At 43.8% G+C, this 23,862-nt stretch overlaps 2 protein-coding genes across 2 annotated transcripts in view; both read right to left on the bottom strand.

The window, feature by feature from the left end:
- The window catches only part of LOC147884768 (uncharacterized), a 145,493-nt gene that overhangs the window by 116,150 nt on the left and 5,481 nt on the right, over positions 1 to 23,862 (bottom strand). The window contains exons 5-6 of the mRNA XM_087397848.1: positions 2,012 to 2,068; positions 1,686 to 1,790 (exon numbers count right to left, since the gene is read on the bottom strand). Coding sequence (XP_087253974.1) covers positions 1,686 to 1,790; positions 2,012 to 2,068 — 162 coding nt within the window. The remainder of the gene's footprint in view (positions 1 to 1,685; positions 1,791 to 2,011; positions 2,069 to 23,862) is intronic.
- On the bottom strand, positions 20,747 to 22,333 carry LOC147884769 (uncharacterized). Its single transcript, XM_087397965.1, has 3 exons — positions 22,234 to 22,333; positions 21,083 to 22,095; positions 20,747 to 20,980 (listed from the first exon to the last, which is right to left on the bottom strand). Exons 1-3 carry the CDS (start codon positions 22,331 to 22,333, stop codon positions 20,747 to 20,749), a joined length of 1,347 nt encoding a protein of 448 aa, XP_087254091.1.

Below are 23,862 nucleotides of genomic sequence, written 5' to 3'. Positions count from 1 at the left end.
CATCACTCTTGACATAGCCCCTTGCAAAATCCCTTCCACTCAACCATATTAATTCCTAGCACACTCCCTTGCAATTATACTCCCTTGCACTCAGCCATCCTTCAACTTCCATCCCGTCCTATAACTTTTATCCCCTCTCACAATGGATTCCTCTAGCCACAACGAGTTCCAAAACTCACCATCCAGCCCCTTCTCCTCAATGGATCCCTCTAGCTCACCATCTAACCCCTCCTCTCCAATGGATCCCTTTGGCTTGCCATCCACCCCCTCCCATTTTGAAATCATGAGACATAGTCCCATTTAGCTTTCCTCCAATGTTGAAATTGTGAGACATAGTCCCTTCCAACTTCAGATGCAGATTGAGCAGAGAGCAACCAAGGTGGACTTCATAGCAAGAATGAGAATGAGAATGTGTAATATTGGAAAGAGAAGGCTCAATATTGGAAAAATGGCATAATGCCCTACACTTAAATTACAATACCACTTTGGAGGAGCATGTTGTCACTCTTGAAAATTTTGAAGGGGCAATCCTCCATCCTTTCTGATACCCAAAGTACTTGGGCAGTGTTGAGAGAGGCCTGCATTGAAGTTGCTAAAGAATTTCAAGAGTTTAGACTACAGCTATTAGAATGAGATAGAGCTATTGATGTTAGTGAGAACCGAGTGGAGCAGCTGAAGGAAAACATGCAGACTCTCAGGATGAGGCAAGAGGATGAGGCAAGAAGGAATCAAGAAACAACTTGCTCTTGGATCCAGAGATCGAGGAGACCACGTCCTCCACCATCATGGGAGACATCCCGACAGATGCAGATACGTGAGCTCTTTGCATCTCATCAGAGAGCCATCATGGAGCTTGAATACGTAGGGCCGGTCCACGCACTTGGGACTCTAGCTCTAAGCAATAGATATCTTCATGTCACTCTCATTTTGCATTTTGCTACTTTGCTATTTTGTACTAGTATAGCATTTTAGTACTCATCAGCAAGGGCCTTAGTGAGCCCTTTGCCCTGGTCCACAATGGTCTATATGAGTTACTTGATTCCGTACTTTGTCCCATAGGCCCGCGAGGCCTCCCGTGGAGATTAATATCTTTCTTTTCTTTCTTTTCTTTCTTTCTCTCTCTAAGCTGATGTACTAGATGGTTTTTTCTATTGTCCATAGACCATTGGTCTCTCTCTCTCTCTCTCTTCGCCCCCTGCCCCCCCTCCCCCTCAGCCTCTCGCCCCTCCCGCTCAGCCTCCCTTGCTGCCCCTATGTCCCCTTAGCCTCTAGCATAGCCCCTAGCCTCTAGCATAGCTCCTAGCCTACCCAACAGCTCATGAGGTCTCCAAAAGACACTAATACATCTTTCTTTCTCTCTCGGATAATAGGAGCCACAGTATTTCATTTCAATCTTTCTAGTCTTCTAGTCAATTCTGAACACAATATGCATTTGATGGAACATGAATATCAGACAACTCATGACAATCTCATGCACTTAAGCTGGCGAAGCATAACACGAGTCAAAATATTTTATTCAAATCTTTTTAGGGTTCTCATCAAATCCTGAAAAAAGTATTTGATAGAACAGAATTTGTATGCATATATACAACACACTGTAATTCAATATAGACAACACGCTGTAATTCAATTAGTAATTGGGAGAAGAGAATACAGCAGCTTGGAGTAGGTTCTCGGAAGTTTGCCTTAAAAGAGCACTCCAGTAACTTTTCTTTCTCCAATATAGCTTTTAATTCTGCCAGCTTTTTGTAAACTTCAGTTCTAGGTCTTGATAAAGTTTGTAGCCTGTCCTGCAAGAGTCACATTTAGATTGTAGGTATTACAAACAACTTTCCTGTGATTTAGGGACAAGTAGGGGCAAAGTTGCAATATTTTTCTTTATTTCTGCAGGAAAGCTTCAAGGCTTTGTTTGACATATATATCTTCACATATCCCTTTATCCAAAGAATACTTTAACATGATCTTAGATTGAAGTTTTCATTTACAAAAATGCATAGCTAGAAGTCCCTACCTCAAACCTCTCTTTGGACACGCTCTTGCTCCTTTGATGCTTTTGAAGCTTATTTTCCTAACTCAGAAAAAAGTACGCACCTTAGAAAGAGGAAAGAAATAAAGGTCTGTTAACATCAGTATAAAATCCAAAAGGCCTATGAGACCAAAATCTGGAATACATCATTCTTATACACCCATGTAGGGGAAAGAGAGAGAGAGAGAGAGAGAGAGAGAGAGAGAGAGAGAGAGAGAGAGAGGAGGGATGAGAGAGGCAGGAGGGGAGGATGAAGGTGAGGGAGGGAGAATCTCTTTTCAATGTAGTGGAATTGTGCGCGTGTGGCAGAGAGATAATATGATTGTATTAAAGTCCTCTTGAGATCCTTCAAGATCTATGGGACTGGTTCTATGTCATGAGTATATGCTGGTCTGTTTTGTGTGCTAGCTCGAGGACTTTGTTGTGGTGCTCCAGGACTTCCTTTAGGTAACTTTCAAGTTGTTGGGCTGGCTGTTCCAGTAGATTTTGCAGACTAGCCCTGCTGCCAGTATATGTTTCTCTGATGTGTGTATATGCACGGCTTTTCAAAAGCATGTGTTCTACCTCCCTTGTAGGGCAAATTTTACATTTCTTTCCTCTCTTGGGATCTCAGGCCATGCCCCATCTTCCCTTCTCCACCTCTACGTCATGCGCTATTCATCCAGTTAATCTCTTGCTTGTAGAATTGCATCTTTGTTCCTGGGTCTAGCCATATATTCTATAGCATTTTTTGCATTTTACTAGTTCTTTGATTTTACTTGAGTCTTCTGGTATATCAGCAGCGTATAGGCCCCAAATCTCCATCCATTCCTCCACATCTCTTTTCCAGCCTATGATCCTTCTAGCCTCCATGGCTTTATGTGACATCCGATTTGTATCCTTTTTCCCAATTTTGTTGAGGTATTCCACGAATTGACATAGTGCTTCCCCCTCTAGTGGTAGCATACCGGTATTGAAAATCATTGCAAGTGAAAATACACAAAATAGTTGACAGAATAATTAGAATTAAAGAAACATATTTATTTCATGTCCCAAGGCTTCTTGAAATTCCTACGTCAGGCCGATTTTGAGGCCAGACTTTTGTTACCTAAGATAGCTATGATTGATCTCAGTACAAGGCCTGATGGAACATATAATGCATCTCATTAGTAGCTTCACAGCTTTCTTTGTTTCTTTCACAAGCGAAATCAGATGAGAAGTGCTTCTTCTTCCCTATGACCTCTAAGAAATAGTTCTTCACTCCGTTGTTCGTGTCTGAACTGTAGAGTTTCAATGGCGTTAACGCTTGCAGCTCCCACATGCTTCCATTGATGAAATACGACCAAAGAGCTTCTACACTAACATCCACGCTACCAAAACCTAATGATTCACTCTAGCCTCAGAATTTGACAAATCACCTCAGAATGATTGTCACCTCAGAATGGGATGAATTCAATCTCAAACATATTTGATGAATCAGCTTGACAAATGATTGTTCCCATACGAGTTATCCAAAATGAGGAGCGTCGCCTCTGCTGCACATAGACCAGCTTGAGCCACGGTTCCAGATCCCCGCTAATGCTTCAGAGACTGAGCCTTGCACCAAGCAAACCCAAGTACCTCTCAGCACTTGCGATCTCAGCAAGTCCAGCACTCAATCTCTCAGCAAACTTACTCTGATACCATATGTAGGAACGCGTAGAGAGAGAGAGAGAGAGAGAGAGAGAGAGAGAGAGAGAGAGAGAGCTGGACAGCAGCATGAGCATACACAACAAGCAGGAGAGAACCAAGAACATATACTCAATAGCTAAGATGAAAGAGTACAATGAACAATGGTGCACCTAGTGACCACTAGGTATATATATGGATCCATAGTGTGTCACATAATGTGAGGAAGTCTAAATAAAGAAATGAACCTAGACTAGCCTACATGTCCATACCACTAACATAAATGTCCTACAATGAGTACAATCTAGACAACTGGAACAATGCAGGCAATGTACGGACTGCTAGGAGAAAGCAACAATGCTCTACTCGGCTCCTAGGGCAACGTTAGTGTCAGCCAAATGGGTTTGGTTCTATATAGATGGGGGCAAATTTTGGGAGAGCATCATTCAATGATAGTGGAAAGGTCCATGTTGCATATGCTTGGGGCTAAAGGAGCAGTGGCCGAATCTTCACAGTTACATTTTATAGAGAACTCATAATCAAGGCCAAAATCTCTAACACAGCATATTTTTGGCGGAAAAGAATTGGGCTCACTTGTCTAGGTTTTTGAGAAGATACCTCCTCTTCATCTAATCCTTCCAACACCTCCTTCAAGGCCAACCCCAATGAGCATTGATTTCTTACAAAATCCCCAATTTCAAGCTTGTCCTTGTTTTCAAAGACCATGATGACAGAAATCCAAAACTTGGGCAGTGACTTTGCTATTCTAAGGGATTTTAATATGGTTGAGAGCTCAAAGGACAGATGGCTACAAAAGGGCTTTGTAATTAGAGGTCCTGAACTTCAACTTTGGGAAGACCTCAAGGAAAACTTACAAGTGATTGACATTGGGACTCTTAGCATTTACTTTTTTTTTTAGTGAAATCTTATATTTCTTTGTGGGAAACCTCAAACACTTGGTGCAATAGATGGATAGGCATTCTAAGAAGAGAAGCTAGATTGGATAGAGTTTATATTGCTCATCTCTGGTAGACCAGGATTTGGAAGTCAAACACCTTCTCCTCTCTCACTCTTTCAAACCACAAGTCAGTTTTTTTTTTTTGCAAAAAAGAGACTTCTATTAAGTAAGAAAGAAACTCGCTAGAGCAAGCTCTTTGCCGAAATACAACATGCTAAGCATGTAATAAAAAACTCCTCAGAAAAATGAGGTAGAAAGAAACCAAGGCTGAGGCTGAAAATGCCAACTCAACTCTGTAGAAGTCTCAGTAAAGAAGGGAGAGTCTCTCCAATCCCTGAGAAAAGTAACTCTCCTGGAGGAGGCTACACGAGAGGATCCCTGCATGGTCGCCCAATGGCCATCAGAGTGTGTACCGTATCTATCCAAGTACTGGCCAAGGTCTGAGAAAGGTGAACCTGAGAACCCTCCATAGCCTCAGTGCATCTGGCTCTCCAAATATGCCATGCTGCAATGCTAGCTAAAACCTCCCATGGAGAGTCAACCGAGGAATGAGCAGCCCTAAAGAGAGTGGCCGGAACATCCTCTAAAGAGCACGACTCCACAAGCTGTCGTCGGATGTGAAGAGCCCAAGAAAAGTCATGTCTCTTAAAGAAAACCTGGGGTCCTGAAAGAGTGAGCCAAGCCATTGATCCCCAGGTCATATAGAAGGCAAGGCGAACAAAAGTGCTGAAAAGTATTGCAATCCCCTTCCATATGATTCTTGCCTGTCTGCAATCCCAAAGGCAATGTTGAATTGTCTCCAAAGCACAGTTACGCTGAAACGCGTTTCAGAGCCCAGCCAGGCCTGAAACGCCGTTTCAGAGAAGCCCCGTTTCCTGAAACGCGTTTCAGAGTCTGAAACGTTTCAGGACCCTGAAACGGCTGGCTGAAACGTTTCAGCCAGTCTGAAACGCGTTTCAGAGTTCTGAAACGTGCCGTTTCAGACAACACAGGCTGCTAGGTCTCCAAAATCACATTTTTTGTCTTTTTGCTTTTGATTTTGGTCTCCAGGCTCCTTCTGCTCCTTCCACTCCTTCAGCCTCATACTCTCTCCATCCTCAAGGTTTTCTAGCCCTCCTTCAGCCCCATTCACTCCATTTCCTCTCCTTTCTCTCCTGCAGCCTGCTTCAGCCCTCCATCATCATCTACTCCCCTCCCTTGCTGACGTGGCGTTTCCCCGTTTCAGCCCTCCCAGAAATCCCGAAACGTTTCCGTTTCCTCCCCGTTTTCCCGTTTCCATTTCCCCTAACTATGCTCCAAAGCAGAAAGGCAGCCAAAAATTTTTTTGCAAGTCTGCAAAAATCTGAAAATTATCCCAATAAGGAGCTCTAGTGGACCTCCAATCCCTACAGTTGCGCTGGAATTTCCTAGCATTACTAACCTTGTAACGAAAGAAGGGGATGCCCTTCTCTCGGTGCCCTTCATCTATCCACTCCCATTCCCCAGGGTCGCACTGCAAAAACTTAATTGGGACACCTCCATAGAGCCACACCCTCCATGAGCCCATGGTCATAAGTAGCGGGTCAGGATCCAAGTACCACTAAGAAAGAGAGCCATGCTCCATGAAGCCCACTATCCTGACTGGCTGAAATGATACTGTGACATGAAGTTGGAGGTAATAAACTTCATGCGCCTCTTCACTTCCTACTGCTTTCGAACTGAGTGATACAAATATTCATCACTGGGAAAGGGACATGAGAGGGAGACCCTTAAAGAGAGCTTCGCGTTGATATAAGTTTCATTGAAAACAGATAACCAGTTGAAGAGATATGGACAGGAATAAACAGTCATACACAAAGACTCATAACTTCTTGTCCTGGACCCAATGCAAGAAACTAATTACATGGGAGGGAGACCCTAAAGAGAGCTTCGCGCTGATATAAGTTTCATTGAAATCGGACCACCGAGAAGAAAGTTATAGACCAAATACTGACAGGGGGTCTAACTGCTATATTAACTGCCATCTGCCCATGCAGATTTCACCTAAGCAAACTACTCCCTCAAGGCTCCACAATTATCAACGATCCAATACCCCTAAAATTCGCCTAAAAGAGAGGAAGAAGCTTGCATGGTAGCTCAGGAAACGGATGGACCATGTGTGCACAGTGAGTGGCCGAACAAGAACTACTTTAGAGACTTGAATAGAGAGAAAAGAACATAGGAATGAAAAAAAGGAATGGAGACTCAAGGAAAATGATAAAAAGTGACTTTCATTGCCATGAGAGTAAGACTCCACTCAAATACACTCAAAATACTACAAACACAAAGGAGAAGAAGAGGTTTCATACATACAAGAGGGAGCAGAAGCTCCAAGACTACTCATAGAGAGAGAATAAACAACAGAGAGATGGACTCAAGAGTTTACATAAGAGAATATCTACAAGAGGGAGAGAAGGCTCATGAAAGAGGCTTGAGGATGAGGCCTAATGGTGGAAGCGATCATGAACAAGGGAGAGGAGGGCTCCTTTTATAGAGATTTTACCCTCCTTCGCACATCTACAATTGCTACCTGTAGATTCTTTTCCCCATCGATCACATAACGCCGTATGTCACCATCCATGTCCTTTTTGGCTACTCTTGCCATGTGTCCCATCAAAAGATACTTAAGACCCTTAAAATATTGAGAAAGTCAAGAGTCTCCCCACATGGAGCCCATCGGAACCCTCTCTTTTCCATATGTCCACATCCTCCTTATTCCACATGGGAATTCTAGAAGGATTCCTCTTGACTCCACACTCCTCCACATGCCTTCCACACGCTTGGCATGTGGCCTCTCTTATATTATTGGAACACATGGACATGAGTCCACCTCTTTATATGACTCACTCTTCCTATTTTCTAAAAACCCCATAATATCCCATACACAAATAAGTCTCACCCCATACTAAGATATTTTAATTCATACCTATGGTATTTACAATGATCCATTCCACTCATCCTCTCAATCCCATATAATATCTTAAAAAATAGAAATAAGTGAGAGCCGCTAGGCTATCACTTGATACTCCAACTCTTATCAAACATAGAATAAAACAATACCAATGCCAAATAAAAAATATCGCATTTTGGCGTCACATCTTCCCCCCCCTCCCAGCAGATCCTCTCTAATGACAAAGAGGGTCTGCTGGCCCTCAAGGTGGTCGAGCATAGAAGAATTTAAGGCGATACTCATTGGTGCGTTCGGGTATCACCATGCCATCAACATCCTCAAGCTGATAGGTTCCATTCGTGAACTTCTTTTTAACTCGATATGGTCCCTTCCATCGGTCGATAAACTTTTTGTCTAGCCGCTTGTTCAGACGGCTATCGAATCTCATTACCAAATCTCCTTCTGCAATATCTTTCTTCTTGCGTAATTTGGTGTCAAAACGAGCCTTGAGCCTTTTTTGAGAAGCTTCCAAGTTTTGTAAGGCCTATAATATGCATTTATCCAAGGCTTCTAGCTGTATTGGCCTCTACCCACCGAGTCGCATAATCTGTGGCCACCAATAAATAATGCTTGCCTTGAGATGAGCGAGGGAGTGATCCCACAAAGTCCAACCCCCACCTCTCAAATGGTCCGTATGCTAAAATAGGCTTCAAGGACCCAGGAATCAACTGTCGCCTTCCAAACTTTTGGCATACTTTACAACTTCGACACCATTCATATACATCCTTATGGAGGCGTGGCCAAAAGTAACCTGCATTAAGAATCCTCCTAGATATGCTTGCTGAAGCAAAATGACCGGAGCATTCATGACACATTTCTAGGATTCTCCTGGTCTCCATGGGATGGACCACCCAATGGAGCACCTTGTCTTTTTCCAATTTATAAAGAATGTCATCAAAACTAGTATGGGGACAAGCCTTTCTTACTAATCTCTGCTTCTGTTCTCTGCTTCTGTTGTGGAGTTAGCCCTCGAGGAAACACGCCTTCTTTCACATATTGCTGAACATCTTGCAGTTTTAGCCATCCAGTGTCTACCAAAGAAACCACCCCCCGGTCTTGTACTACAATAGCTTGAGTAGCTAACTCATCTATCCTTTGATTTTCTTTTCTGTTTATATGAACAAACTTGCAAAATTCAAATTGACTACATAGTGCCATAGCCTTTTGATTAAGCTCCTTCAAGTGAGGACTTCTTGTCCTGTAATGCCCTTGCATTTGCTTTATATTAAGCTGAGAATCTCCTCTTACTTCTAATTCTTTAACTTGACTTTGAAAACAACCCTCCAAACCAAGAATCAAGGCATTATACTCAGCTGCATTATTAGTTGTGATACTTGGAAGCTCTTGTCCTCTTTCCCACACCTCTTGACCTTCAGAATTCATCAAGACTATATCCCCCAGCTCCTTGTTGGCATAAAGGACTAAAAGTCCCATCAAAATACAAGACAAAAGCTGTTGGTGGTGTCTCCCTTTCATCATTAATGTCCTCCTTATATTTATTTTCTTCTCTTAGATCCTGCCATCCTGTGAGCAAATCTGCCATAGTGGACCTAGTGGTATTTTCAGTAACAAAAGAGAAAGAGAACTCTTGAAGCTTTGACAACCATTTTGCAAATCTCCCCCGAGGATTAGGCTTGCGAACTAGATATGCTAATACAGAGTGAGAGGTAAGGAAGAAAAATGGCTGAGGTAATAAATAGGAGCGAAACTTTTTTATTGAAAACACCAAAGATAGGGCTTGCTGCTCCATTTCTTCATACCTTGTTTCCACCTCTGTAAGCTGTCGGCTGGCATAATAGATGGGTTGCATTCTACCTGCCTCTCCTTTTTGTAGCAATACAGTACCAACTCAATACAAAGATACACTTGGATTTACATAAAAGTCTTAAGACCAATCAGGGAGCTTCAATCTTTGGCCCTTACTCATGGCCTCCTTAAGTTGCTGAAAAGACTCTTGTTGCTTCACACCCCATTGGAAAGAAACTCCTTTTCTTGTCAACAAGTTCATGGGATGCACTATCTCTGTGAAATCATCACAAAAGCGTTGATAATACTTGCTTTTTCCTAGAATTTTGTGAACACTAGTGACACTCTCAGGACTTGGCAATGCCATGATTGCTTGAACCTTGTCAGGATCCATTTGTAGGCTTCTTCAAACACAATATGCCCCAACAAGACTACTTTTGTTTGAGCCAAATGACGACACTTGCTAGGATTTAGACATCCTTTTGCTTCATCAATCCTAGCCAAGGCCATCTTTAACTTCTCCATGTGATCTATGCGCCGAGAATAAATAAAAATCATTAAAAAACACCCTTATGAACTTTCCCAGGTAAGGCTCAAGCGTAAGGCTCAAGCACTCATGAACCTTTGAAACGTAGCTGGTGCATTGGTCAACCCAAAAGGAATGACTCTATAAGCAAAAACTCCCCAAGGTGTGACAAATGATGTCTTCTTTTTATCTTCCTTCTGAATACGAATTTGAAAGTACCCAGAATACCCATCACATACAGAATACATCTCATGCCCTACTACTTGGTCTAGTATTTCAACTTCGAATGGCAAAGGAAAATGATCCCTCTTAGTGCATGCATTCAAAGGACGAAAGTCCACACAAATCCGCCACTTATTTCCTTTCTTTGGTGTGACAACTACAGGAGATATCCATTCTGAATCATCAACAGGAAAGATGAATCCCACCTCAAGCAGGTGTGTTATCTCTTTCTTTAGTGCCTCAGCTTGGATCACCCCCAATTGCCTTAAGCATTGCACAACTGACTTGCTTTTTGGCTTCAACTCAATCTTGTGCTCCATAAGAGAGACTGGTCGAACCTGTGAATAGCTTGTTTTGCAAAGAGACATGGAAAATCATCTAGCACATCCAAGTACTGGAGCTTCTCACTACCTGATAGAGAATCACCAAGAAGCTCTTCATTGTGTTAGCGTCGTTTAGTGTGCTCCACATCCTCCACATGAAGTGTCTCTACAGAATCTTCTTGCACCACCACCTTGTTCCTTCCTGACTCATCCCGATCAGCACCAAGACAAAGACCAAAGGCCACTCCTTCCACCTCACCCTTTGAGCAGGACTTCTCAAAGCTACACCCCGTCTCTTCTTCTTCATCGGTTAAAGTCAGAGCTCGAACTCTCTAATGTTAAAGACTCCTCCTCAACAACTTTCTTTTTGTGACTTCTGATCTTATAGCGCACCTTCTTATCATTTCCCTGCAAAATCAATTCTCCAGTATCCCACTTTTGAATAGCCTTCACCTTGCGTAGCCAAGGCCTTCCCGAAATCAATGGATAGGCACATATATCTGGCTTGATAGGGATCACCTGAAAAGTAGTCGCAACAGAAATTTCACATACATCCACTTCTAGATTCTTCACAACTCTCGAGGTCTTAACCCTAGTGTTATCAGCCAATTTAATGCGATAAGGAGAGGTAGTACTACAGTATTTTAAATCAGCATCTATCATGGTCTTCTCACTCATGACATTAATCGATGCACCTCCATCAATGTAAACATTAGAAATCACTTGATCATCAATGATCACATCAACCACAGGTACATCATCACCAACATCTATATCTACCTTTTTAACAGCAGGATTGGCACTTTTCTTCTTTTTCTTCTTTGACACTCTTGTGCTTGCTAGCTTTCCCCATTCCTTCCGTAGTTTTGGAGACGAAGCAAGCAATTGACCAAAGGTGATATGAGCTTCCTTTTCTTTAAGGTCGGACAACAAGTCATAGCTTCCAATGCCTTGTCCTAAAAGAAAGTCTGACTGGCTAATTCTCCTTCTAGATACTCTCTTTTTCTTAATACAGCGTTCCTCTTCTTGATGTTCCTCATCTACTTCTTCCTTGCTTTCTTCTTCTTCTTTTGCTTTATCACACCCCGTTTAGCCATCATTACCTCTCTTTCCTCATCCCCTGAAGAAGCTTCTAATAAGGATACTTGTTTTTCTTCTTTCTTTCTCAATCTAGGTCTCCAAAACTACACTCGGGGTGATAGTGACCTTTTTCATTACATTCATAGCAAGTGACCCACTCTTATCTCGAGGCCTATCTTCACTCTTTGGTGTTCTAGGTTGTCGTGCATTAACCAAATGCAATTTCAAATCAATAAACTCTGCCATCAATTGGGAGATATTATGATCTACTCAGAGGACTTTGGTACCTAAGGAGTGCCCATTACCTCCACCTTAGAAGTTGAAGTTGTTAAAGACACAAAAGAGGATTCAATCTTTAGAGAAGCTTCTTTCTTGGTCGCAATGCGAAGTGCCTCCATGTATGTTGTTGGATCTTTACTCATTACTTTTAAGCGAAGACGAGGCTCCAAAGCCATAACAAATTTGCTCATCTTTAAGTGCTCCATCCCTGAGAGACTTTGAGAAACCGATGATGCAGATGCCACAGCTCGCAAAGCTGCCCTTTCATACTTTGTCCATAAAGTTTCATATCGGATTGCCAACGCAGAGATCATCTCACTCTCTCCTTGATAGAACCGGTCCAGCTGCAACATCAAAGCATTTCGCGACTCCATTGGCCCAAATCTCTGCTTCATTGCTGCCATCACTTGGTCCCAGTCCTCCTTGGTAGAGTCCGACAAGGCCTCAAGGCAACTCAAGGCTACACCTTCAAGAAAATCAGGTAAAATCTCTGCCCGATCCTTCATGGACCATCCAGAAAGCCAGCATCCTCGAACAAAATCCCGAAGATAAGACTCCGAGTCTTCCCCTTGGGTCCCCCGAAACACTGGAATCTTCACCATGATGAAACACAAAAAGGAAACACCAAGATCCAAATAATATCCCAAACAAGATTCAAACATAATTCCACAGAGCCTTAGTATACCAAGCCCAACTTATTATGCATAATCACTTGTTGAAAACCCTCCACAATGTGATCTTCAACAAAATCTTCAAAATTAAGTGACCAACCAGCACCATGAAAACATTGTGTATACATGTACTCAAGAATCACCCTTCTCACAATTGAAAGTGCACATAACAGCTTCAAGATTGTACTCTTCATCATTTGCATAGCAAAAGAAGTTGAAAGCATTGAGAATTATCCATGCACGTATTGACAGATTTTATGTAGACGATTGGGCACTTGACAGAGGCGGATCTATATGCATTTCTACTGGGGTTTCCACCTCAGATCATTTTCCAGTAGTATTGCAGATTCTTGAGCCTCATCGAAGAGGACGCTTTGTCAATGTCAGGATTCCGGATGCTTTTTATGCAGAGGAGAGTCTCACGAAGGATATTTTACAGATTTGGGTTTCTCACATACAGGATGGAGTTGTCTAGCCATCTCAGGCAGTTGCAGCCATATCCGAAATTAGTGACTATTATCATACAGTCGCTGATTCTAGGAGACGTGAGATTCTCAGATGTGAGATTGGTATACACCAGCAGTTAGCGTCCGTTCAGAGGGAAGAGCAGAAGAGGCTTGGATTCAGGAGCGCCTTGTTGCAGCAAGGGCTCATATGCAGACATTGTTGGATCAGAGAGCAGAGTATGCCTTTCATGCACGGGCATCCTTTTGGATTCAAATGGGTGGCAGGGTCAACAAACACTTTTTCTCTACTCATGGGCCCAAACATAGTAGAGATAGTATCTCGCAGCTTGTTGACTTAGACGGAGTATTATAGTCAGATCCAGATGCTGTCATGCATGTAGCTTCGGAATTTTTTGCATCCCTTCTTACTGCAAACCCGGGCACACATGCCATAGATGATGCCAGAGATGTTATTTGGCAGTGTATCCCTGTTTTGGTGAAGGATGAGATGTATGTCTCTCTTGATGCACCTTTCACCAATGCAGAATTCAGGACTGCATTACTTGCCTTTCACAAGGGCAAGTGCCCAGGTTCAGATGGACGTACCCCTTCCTTTTTTATTACTTTTTGGGAGCAGATTGGTGATCACATTACATCAGCCCTACAGGGCGTGTGGGACTCTGGTGAGATGCCTGACTCACTTACAGATGGTCTCATTCATCTCATCCCAAAGGGGGGTAATAGGAATCTAGTGTCACAATGGAGACCAATCACTTTATTGGGCACTTTTTACAAGATTTTGGCGAAAGCGATCAGTCTGCGGCTACAGGTTTTTCTTCCAAATTTGATTCATGACACGCAGACAAGGTTTGTGCATGGCAAAAGTTTTTTCGATAATATTTTCTCATTTTGGGAGGCCTCAGAATGGGCCATGTAGAGCCGCCAGAGGTTGGCCATTCTACTCTTGGACTTTGAGAAAGCTTACGACAGAGTAGACTGGGATTTTTTAGAGGGCACTCTATCTCGCTTTGGTTTTTCAGATGCATGGATTAGAGGAATATCCTCTCTCTATAGATCAGCCCATAGCTAGGTGCTTATTGACGGCGTAAAAGGGGATAGGTTTCAGACTTCTAGATCTATCCGCCAGGATTGTCCTCTTGCCCCTTTTCTTTTTCTGTTTGTGGCGGAAGCTATGAGTATCTACCTTAGATCTCAAGCTGATATTTATGCGCTAAGGCTTCCTCTCCGCTGGGAAGAAGAGCTCCTGGATAGTGAATTGGGAGATGACACGGCTGTTTTTTTGGATGCCTCCCCCAGGACACTCACTTCCTTCCAGACAGCCTTGGATTTATTTTGCACGGCTGCAGGTGCACACATTAATTGGCATAAATCCAATGGTTTTTGGATTTGCGATGATGACACCCCGGATTGGGGTAAAAATATTGGCTTCACTTGGGTACAGAGGGGTGTCTCCGTCAAATATTTGGGCTACCAATTTAGAGTGGACATCTCTCCTTCACAATAGTTTGCTCCAGTGTTGGAGAGCATCAGAAGAAAGCTCCTTTTCTGGAGCTCAGCCAAACTTGACTTGGCATCTAGAGTGGTGGTGGTTAACCATGTGGTTAACCATGTTCTTCTAGCCACAGCATGGTTTGTATGCTCTTGTTGATGCCACTCTAGGGATTGTATCACTCAGCTTAAGAGGCCCGTACGAAACTTTTTATAGAGTGATCTAGATGGCACAACTGATGTTACAGCCCCCTGGCTTGGGAGAACTTGATTCTTACTACAAGAGAAGGGGGTTTGAATATCATCAACCCGGATCTACAGTGCAGAGCCTTACTCTGCAAGGTCGTTGCGAGAGGACCTTTGCCAGGGCAAGAGCCTTGGAAGGATTTCTTTATCAGATGCATACAGTCTCGCACGCCCACTTCAGGAGAGGATTGGACACACAGTACCAGATGGGTTTTCACCACAACCCACCTCAGATCTCCTTTTTTCCCTCTTATGATTGCTATCCTGAAAGCATGAGCCAGCTTTAGGAGTACTCTTCGTAGGATTCCCCGTCCACCCGTGAAGATATTGAAAGGCAGCCTATCATGTGGAACGACAGTTTTTTGGATGAGCATGACAGACCACTTAGAGCTTCTCTTTACATGCAGTGGCCCAGATCGGAGAGGGGCCCTGCATCTACTGTGGGAGCATGGAAAGCCTTCAGGAGGCTTCCTACAGACCGTCACGCCCAGATGGTTCATAATCTCAGAGGGAGTGCAAGGAGAGTCCAACGGATTGATGCAGCCTTGCCCTTGGATTGGGTGGACACAGATGACATGCCTATTACTTGTTCCACCTGGATGGGGGCATTTTTCAAATTGGGAATTCCTTTGCAGGTGATAGCTTTACATAACACACATGAGGATGCCCTAGTCTTTGATGTTTCTTCGGGGGACAGGCTGTCCAGATCCACAGATGATATTTTGTTGGAGATACTGTGACGCCAAAAATTGATATTTTTTATTTGGCATTGGTATTGTTTTCTTCCATGTTTGATAAGAGCTTGAGTATCAAGTGATAGCCTAGCGGCTCTCACTTATTTCTATTTTCTAAGATATTGTATGGGATTGAGAGGATGAGTGGAATGGATCATTGTAAATACCATAGGTATGAATTATAAATACCTTGGTATGGGGTGAGACTTATTTGTGTATGGGATATTATGGGGTTTTTAGAAAATAGGAAGAGTGAGTCATATAAAGAGGTGGGCTCATGTCCATGTGTTCCAATAATATAAGAGAGGCCACATGCCAAGCGTGTGGAAGGCATGTGGAGGAGTGTGGAGGCAAGAGGAATCCTTCTAGAATTCCCCGTTTAAGAGAACTAGAAGATTGTGAAGGTGATGCTCAAGCTATTCGCACGGTCATCATGATCATATCCTTTATGTTTACACTCTTGAATATGTTGGTGAATCGACAACGCCGACAGAAGACACAATGATAGATTGGGGATTGTTTCATGCACTGGCAGCCTGGTGTGAAGAAGAGTTGAGTCTTTGGGTAGTTTTTGACTATAACCGTGGAGTTGGAGCTGCACCAGAAGACCTCTTAGGTCTTTTTCTCTTCCTTGGGCAGTCTCTAGCAAAGTGCCCAAGGGTCCTGCAAATCTTGCACTGGTTCTGTCTACCTGCAATCTCAACTCTCTGTCGAAAGAGAGAGCCATCTGGATGCTGAAGCATGATGTGGTTATCTGAAATGTTAGGGTTAATGACCCTAACTGAAGGCACCCCGTCCGCTCTGACTGCCTTTGCCAAGGAAGAAGGCATGCTAGGAAGGAGGGGGATCTCAGTGACCACTCTGAATGTGGCTCCGATAGTACCAAGAAGTCGATGGTAGACCTGAGAAAGACCAGGGAACCTGATGAATAGAGATGTGACCTGACTGTCCTCCTCTACCGGATCGAAGCCCAAGGTGTGGGGCAAAAGAAAGATCCTCCTCGAACCCAAAGCCAAAGGATTCGCTTTGAGAACAAGGGCTGTGGACTCATGGGAGTCAAAAACCACCTGGAAGAATCCTCGTCCCAAAAGTCAAATATCCCTGAGGTGTGGGGCGAGATCTCCTAGTAATGCCGCTAGCATCCAACAGTCTCCAGCCTGTGATCTGGACGGGTGTGACCCAAAGATGCGGGCGAAAAGCGATGTGGAGCCCTCGAGCTCCACATCTTTTTTGAGCTGCTGCAACTTGTCTTCTGAAAATATGACGGTTCTCGTGGCCGGTGGGAGTGGACGAAGATTGGCTGAGTGGGGATCCATTCGCCGATCGAAGTAAAAAGGCCGATTTAAACACTGAACATACTCCGTCCATGGAAATGCTGCCCAGGACGCCCTGGAACAAGGGCGCAAGAAGGGGAGGAAAAGGTGGTGAGGAGGGAGGAGAAGAGAGAGGAGGAAGGTGGGGGGGGAGAGGGAGGAGATAGCGGGTGGAGAGGAGGGGACGGGTTTAGGCAGCAGGGGGGTAGGAAGGGGCGGAGGAGGAGAGGGAGGGAGGGGCGTGGGTAGGAAGTGGGGTGTAGGAGGGGGCGGGGGGGAAGGGGGGGCGGGGAGGGGAGAAGAGGGGCAGGGGCAGCAGGCAGGGGGGAGAGGGGAGTGGGCAGGGGTAAAGGAGGGGGCGGGGGAGAGGGAGGGAGGGGGCGGGGGGGGAGGGCAGGGATAGCAGGCGGGGGGGAGGAGGGGAGCGGGGAGGGCTGGGGCAGCAGGCGGGGGGGGAGAGGGGAGTAGGTGGGGGTGTAGGAGGGGGCGGGGGAGAGGGAGGGAGGGGGCGGGGGGGGAAGGAGGGGGGCGGGGAGGCAGGGACAGCAGGCGGGGGGGGAGAGGGGAGTGGGCAGCAGGCGGGTGGGGAAGGGAGGTGCAAGGGGAGGCGGGTGGGGGGGGAGGGCAGCGAGGGGGAGGAGGGGCAGCAAGCAGGAGGGGGAGGGGCAGTGAGGGAGGGCTGTGAGGGAGGGGAGAGGTGCGAGGGGGGGGAGGGAGAAGGCAGCGAGGGGGGGGAAGTCTTTTACCTTCAGATGTGAAGTCTTGTAGCCAATGACGTGACATCTCCTTAAGGACAAAAGCGAGGTATTGTTGTGTTCTATCTCTATCGAAATCTAGGCCTTGCACCTACTCTCTCTATTTTGGCCTCTTCATATCTCTGAATTCCTTTTGCATGTTGCTGCTATTGAGAATACAAGCCTTACTTAGCTTTTTTAAGACTTCACATCTAAGATTGTGCGTACTTTTTTAATTATTTTTCTTAGATTATACCTCTTGTGTATTAGCAAAGTGATCAAATTACTACATTGAGTAATAAAAGACTCCTTAGTTGTACAAAGGTAGGAAAACCTATGGAATTGGGAAGAAATAACTCCATATTTTGGCATATTAGAAATGTTTGAGTCAACGTCGGTCATTTTTATAATCTGTAAACCACTATATTCAGGTTGTTGATGTTTATCATAAATATTAACCTCTAATTCTACGGCATATTGAGAGAGTTTAAGATCTAAGAGAACACAAGGATCCCCTCTTGAAGTCACAAGAGTCATGAGGATAGATTCCTTCTCCAAAAGCACTAGTGTCTTTGTACATGAAGTCTTGAAAATCAGAAAGATCTGGGACAAATAAATCATCTATAAAATGCCTAACTTGGCTAAGCTTATGTAGTATGATAGGGCAGGTATTGATAGAGTATAAACTCAAATTCATAAGTAAAGAGATAAAGTTTGCTAAAAAGATAGTACAATTAGTGACCGTAGGGATTCCTACGATTTGTTGAAAAAAAAAAGTCACCTACTGTGATGTAAAGATTATCTACAAGAAAATCTATACAACAACAAACATCTTTTCTTTTTAGAAGCAACGCCATGATGTTTATTATTTAGCCACAAAAAGTCAAAACCTAAAGCTGTCTCAACTCTTTGCATCTATCTTTGTGAAATCTGAGCTAAGTCTTAGATGCTTGTTTCTAAGGCGTCTTAGTTTATTAAGAATTCTTATGTTATTATTTGTATAATGAGTGCTAACCACTAAAGCCTTAACCTTTCTCTATATTTGTTTCTTCTAAACATTTTGCTTTGATTTACCGAGCTAGACCCAACTAAATAACCTACCAAAGTGAAACACAAAAACCTTTCTGACTCATGGGCGATGGCACAACGTATATCCTCCCAACCACCTCTGGTAAGCAAGGCCAAATGATCTTACGTTCAATTTGTTGGAATATGAATGGTCACCTCCCCACTTGTGAGCCCCCAAATGAGGTGTGCATCAGGGGATGGACCAGCGAGAGAAGAAAAGCATGGGGATGGGCTGCCTTGTGGGCAGCAAGCCAAAGAGAACCTAGCGGATGAAAGACACCATGGAGGACAGCAAGGGCTTGGAAAGGCCACTTGGCTGTCTGGGATTGGTTGAGGCAGATCTGCACAGCTCATGTTCAACACGTCACCGAAGAGCTTTAGAACCTATGTGACCATCATTACGACTTTGAAAAGGTCAAGGTGGCTCACTTTGAGTTGGGGGTTATGTTGGTGCAAGAGGAGGCTAGGGGCAAGAATCTATGATAGGGACGATGGTCAAGACAAAGCCTTTGTTGCGCAAGGCAAGAGTAAAGGCATAGGAAAGGGCAAGCCTAGCAATGGCAAGCCCAACAAGAAGAAAGAGAACAAATCTAATGAGGAGGAGGACTCTTCCGGAGAAGGGAGCAAGAAAAAGAAGAAATGCTTCTAGTGTGACCAACCTGGCCATCATGCGAAGGACTATAGAAGGAGGAGCTCAAGCAGAAGTCAGAGAAGTCACAACCAATGGTAAGTGTGATAACAACAACAAGAGGACTTTTCTTGGTTACGAGTCACGACTCCAAGTATTGCCAAGATTGGTATGCAGATTTAGGTGGAATTGTATTAATGCCTGACATTGAAGATGGTCTGAGCTACAGGGACAAGAAACCTTTGTGAAGATGGAGAACAGAATTGGTTGCTCAGTGCTTCAGAAACTGAGGGGTTACAGAAATAAAAAATTCCACACATTATAGGGCATAACATTCTGATTTGAATAGAAAACATTGCACAAGGATATAACCCATGTTTGCTACATGGTCTGTCAGCATCACCAAACTTTCAAAGGGCACATCTTGCCCATGAGGACTACTTAATTGATTATCTCAAACCACCAAGGCGTGAAAATGTTATCTTGTTTGCAGTCCTATAGTCCAAGTGTGGCTTAATTTGGACCTGTGAACCATAGACCTGATTGTTTTCTAGTTAATTTGTAGTGTGACCCTCTCAGTTCATTCTTCTTTTGTTAGATTTTATGTATTTCGTGGCAAGGGCCACCTTAAGATGTTTCTTGTATTTAAACCTGGAGTATATTCTAATCAATGCACAGCTTAATGGGTCTCTTCCACATAGTTTGTACGGAAGTATCTATTGAAACTGGAACAAAGGCAAAGAACATATATAACTTTGTAAGACTAGAATATATCCAATCGTACAAATTCAGATTTTTCTTGTTCTAAAGTCCAAAATTCTACAACGCAAATAAACAAGGAAACGAAAGAGAGGAAAAATGAGCTAATAATTTTTTTTTTTTTAAACACAAGGTATACATATCTAGCAAGTAAAGAATAGTTATTGGGACCGGAAGAAAGGCAAAGAACATCTCTTGACGTTTTGAGTAATTATGCACAAAGGAGCAAAAATCTACATAATGCTACATGGGAATCACTAATATGTGCATCTCAGCAAACGATTGAAGTTGGAATGGCTAATTTGAAAATCTAACTTCTAAACCGTCCCTTCAGAGGGAAAGGCGGAACAACCATTGTGGTCTGCAACTTGCTCACGCTGCAAGAGTTATTTTGGAATTCTGAGGGATGGTATACAGCGGCTAAGATCTCCCTTAAAGGGTTCTCTTTTTGTGTAGTGAGGATGTATGCTCCCAACTCTGCCGGCTTGCGTATGAGTTGCTGGAATGCCCTTAAGGAAAAGTACTTTGAAGCCTTTTGGTTACTTGGTGGTGACTGGAATATGATAGTGGATGCTCGAGATTGATCGCATGCCAAAGCAAATGTTATGGGGAAGGAGCGTGAGGCCTGGGAAATGTTATGCTTGACATGGGGTCTTTCCGACTGTGCAGAGATTGATCCTGAGGGACTGCTAGGGTACACATGGACTAATCGAAGGAAGGGGATGGAGTTTAGGGCCGGTCGCTTGGATCGGTTCTACTGCGCCAATGAGGGGTGGTGGATGAAACCTCTGATGGGGGGGGGGCTGATTTCCAGTCCGGGGATGTCTAACCATGCTCCCATATGGTGGTCGTTTTCTATCCCCCTAACTATTGATCGGTCTCTTGATATACCGTTCAGATTTGATAACGGCTGGTTGCAGAGTAAGGAGTTCTGCTCGCAAATCAAGACGGTGTGGAGAGAAAGCACTCACGCTGTGGTGGATCCTTGCTCTAGGTGGGATGCTGGTGTACGTGGGCTTCTCAACTTTGCTAAGAGCTGGGCCAAGAAACTCAGCCATTGCTAGATGAAATACTCTGGGAGCGCTTCGAGTAAAAATCTGATCCATGAAGGGATTTCATGCGCAGAGTTTGGACTCACGACGGTATTACTATACTCTGTACAACCTAGAACACCTAACCACTGAGAAAGGAAGTGTTACCAGGCTCTGGAAATGGCTGTCCTCCGTGTGCTCTGACATTGTGGAAATTGCCGTATCCGTTCTCTGTTCTGACAATGGAGATGTAGATCTATCCGAGATATCCCAGGTAGTATCAACGGCTACTTGAGAATGTCCGGATTGCGCTGAGGCACTAAATTCCGACGCAGTTTCCTGACGACCATACGCCTTTTGAGAGTGACTTAACGGTCCAGACTTTTCAAACTTCAATCGTTTGCAATCCAAGGATCGAGGATGTTCGCTGTATGCAACGCCCCTGTCATTAATACGGCTAATATTTTCAAATTTCGTTTCACCTTTGAATTCATCGCTGCAAGGATGAGTTTTCTCGGGGGATTGTCCCTCTGTATGCTCACCCGGGTCCGAGAATTCCACAGAAACTATTTCTCGCGCATCGCCACTGTCTTTGCTACTTAGAGTGTCCCTGCTTTCTTGCACATTATTTTGTCTATCCTGCTCTGCATGAGATTGTGCGGGCAAGGCTTCTTCGTTGACACACACCACATTGGTGGTGCTATTGATCGAAACGGTTTTATGGGAAGATTGATTGGAAGTTTCATCGGGGGGTACAAAATTCTGATTAGAGGCACTATTCCCCTGGGACGGTCTGTCCAACGTCCAGTCTGAAGATGCACCAGACCATTCACTTTCCCATTCATATTTCCGTTCACTTCTTCTCTTCACAAAACTGTGCGTAGAACTTTCGATGGTGCTTTCGGACACTGAATGCATTTTTTGGCCCGATTGTGACCATTCGCTTGAGGTCGATACTTCAACCCTACTTATGTCTATTATACAAGGCTCAGACTTTGGCTCAATTTTCTCTTCTGATCGTGACAACGGGGCTGCAGCGCTGCTCAGCAAGTCCATGTTCTTTCTCCAGATTTTTTCGGAAGGACAGTCGACATCAGCCTTAGCACTTCCGGGACTTCCAATGTTTTCGTTCACAGGAGGTTCTTTCACACCATAGAGTCTCCTAAAGCTAGAAGAAGATGCTGAAACAAGAAAAGATAATGCTTAAAGACTTTCCGTTTAACTGTCGAACCTATACGCTAACGGTCATTCCACTAATCGGCTCTGCATGCATGCAAGCTTTGACTAGCGAAATGATAACAGTGAAACTTCTTACTTACTTTCCGTAGAAACGAAAGCCAGCGGCCGCAAAGCTAGTAGCTCTTCACAACGTCGAATGCTATCTTCGATACCTTCTCTGTAGCCGGACGAATGATCCATTTTCGCAGCAAGATCACCACCATTAAACTGAAAATACGTCCGTGTGATGTGGTTTAAATACAAGAAATATCTTAAGGTGGCCCTTGCCACGAAATGCATAAAATCTAACAAAAGAAGAATGAACTGAGAGGGTCACACTACAAATTAACTAGAAAACAATCAGGTCCATGGTTCACAGGTACAAATTAAGCCACACTTGGACTATAGGACTGCAAACAAGATAACATTTTCACGCCTTGGTGGTTTGAGATAATCAATTAAGTAGTCCTCATGGGCAAGATGTGTCCTGTGAAAGTTTGGTGATGCTGACAGACCATGTAGCAAACATGGGTTATATCCTTGTGCAATGTTTGCTATTCAAATTAGAATGTTATGCCCTATAATGTGTGGAATTTTTTATTTCTATAACCCCTCAGTTTCTAAAGCACTGAGCAACCAATTCTGTCCTCCATCTTCACAAAGGTTTCTTGTCCCTGTAGCTCAGACCATCTTCAATGTCAGGCATTAAAACAATTCCACCTAAATCTGCAAACCAATCTTGGCAATACTTGGAGTCGTGACTCGTAACCAAGAAAAGCCCTCTTGTTGTTGTTATCAAACTTACCATTGGTTGTGACTTCTCTGACTTCTGCTTGAGCTCCTCCTTCTATATTCCTTCGCATGATGGCCAGGTTGGTCACACTAGAAGCATTTCTTCTTTTTCTTGCTCCCTTCTCCGGAAGAGTCTTTAAGCATTATCCAAACCCTTTCATCCATAGATTCCCCTCATATAGGTGCACTTCTACTCCAGAGGGTTTCTAGAAATTGTCCTTCTACAGCCCATACTGATACTAGCTTCATCCCACGCCATTTTTGTCAATTCAGCTTACTGGAGCCACCATTTCAAAAATGGTATGAGGTGCACTTAGGCGACTCTATGGGCTACCTGCTGGTGAATTTTGAGGGGAAATGATCAAGGGAATGAGGAGAAACTAAGGAAAAACCAGTTGGGTTTTGAAGAAGACATGTTTTTGGAGGTGGAGAAGATGATGCTGCCCCTAGTGGTGTGAATCTTCATTTGGTCTGAGACTTGCACTGAGTCTTCTACTTCCAAGTACCTTTGATTGCGCAGCAAATGCCCTCTACTTGATGCTTTGTGGAGTGAGGTAGCAACCCTCCAAACGTTCCTCTGTTTTTTGCAAGCATTTCTAGACTATTTTTGAAGTTTGATGCTACACTAAATGCTAAGGTGATGCTTGAGGAGTTAAAGCACACTTCAGAGATTCAAAGATTGTTTTTTCAGTTCTGAGAATGCTCTTTGAAGTTCAGTTGAATGCATTTTTCGTCTTTTATATTGAGGATTGAGGTTATGATACTTTGAAGTGGATTTCAAGTCATACTATTTTGTTGACTAGTTGACTAATGTGGATTGACCATGACAAGAGCTTACATGAAGGAAGAATATATCATGACTTGGATGATGATTTCCAATGGATATGATTGGCACAAAGGTTTCAACTACAACCATTATGATTCTTATTTTGAAGATG

This window comes from Dipteris shenzhenensis, chromosome 26 (assembly GCF_047967505.1).
Source record: "Dipteris shenzhenensis isolate YYH24624 ecotype China chromosome 26, Dip_SZ_1.0, whole genome shotgun sequence".
In the NCBI taxonomy this organism is placed as follows: Eukaryota; Viridiplantae; Streptophyta; class Polypodiopsida; order Gleicheniales; family Dipteridaceae; genus Dipteris; species Dipteris shenzhenensis.
This window is presented reverse-complemented; position numbering and strand designations above follow the sequence as displayed.

Excerpts from the sequence above, each read along its gene's own strand:
- LOC147884769 (XM_087397965.1), bottom strand. The coding sequence starts at position 22,333 with ATGGATCATTCGTCCGGCTACAGAGAAGGTATCGAAGATAGCATTCGA. Across the intron at positions 22,096-22,233 it reads GGCTTTCGTTTCTACGGAAA|CATCTTCTTCTAGCTTTAGG; the intron begins GTAAGTAAGAAG and ends TTCTTGTTTCAG. Across the intron at positions 20,981-21,082 it reads ACAGCCATTTCCAGAGCCTG|ATTTTTACTCGAAGCGCTCC; the intron begins GTAACACTTCCT and ends TTCATGGATCAG.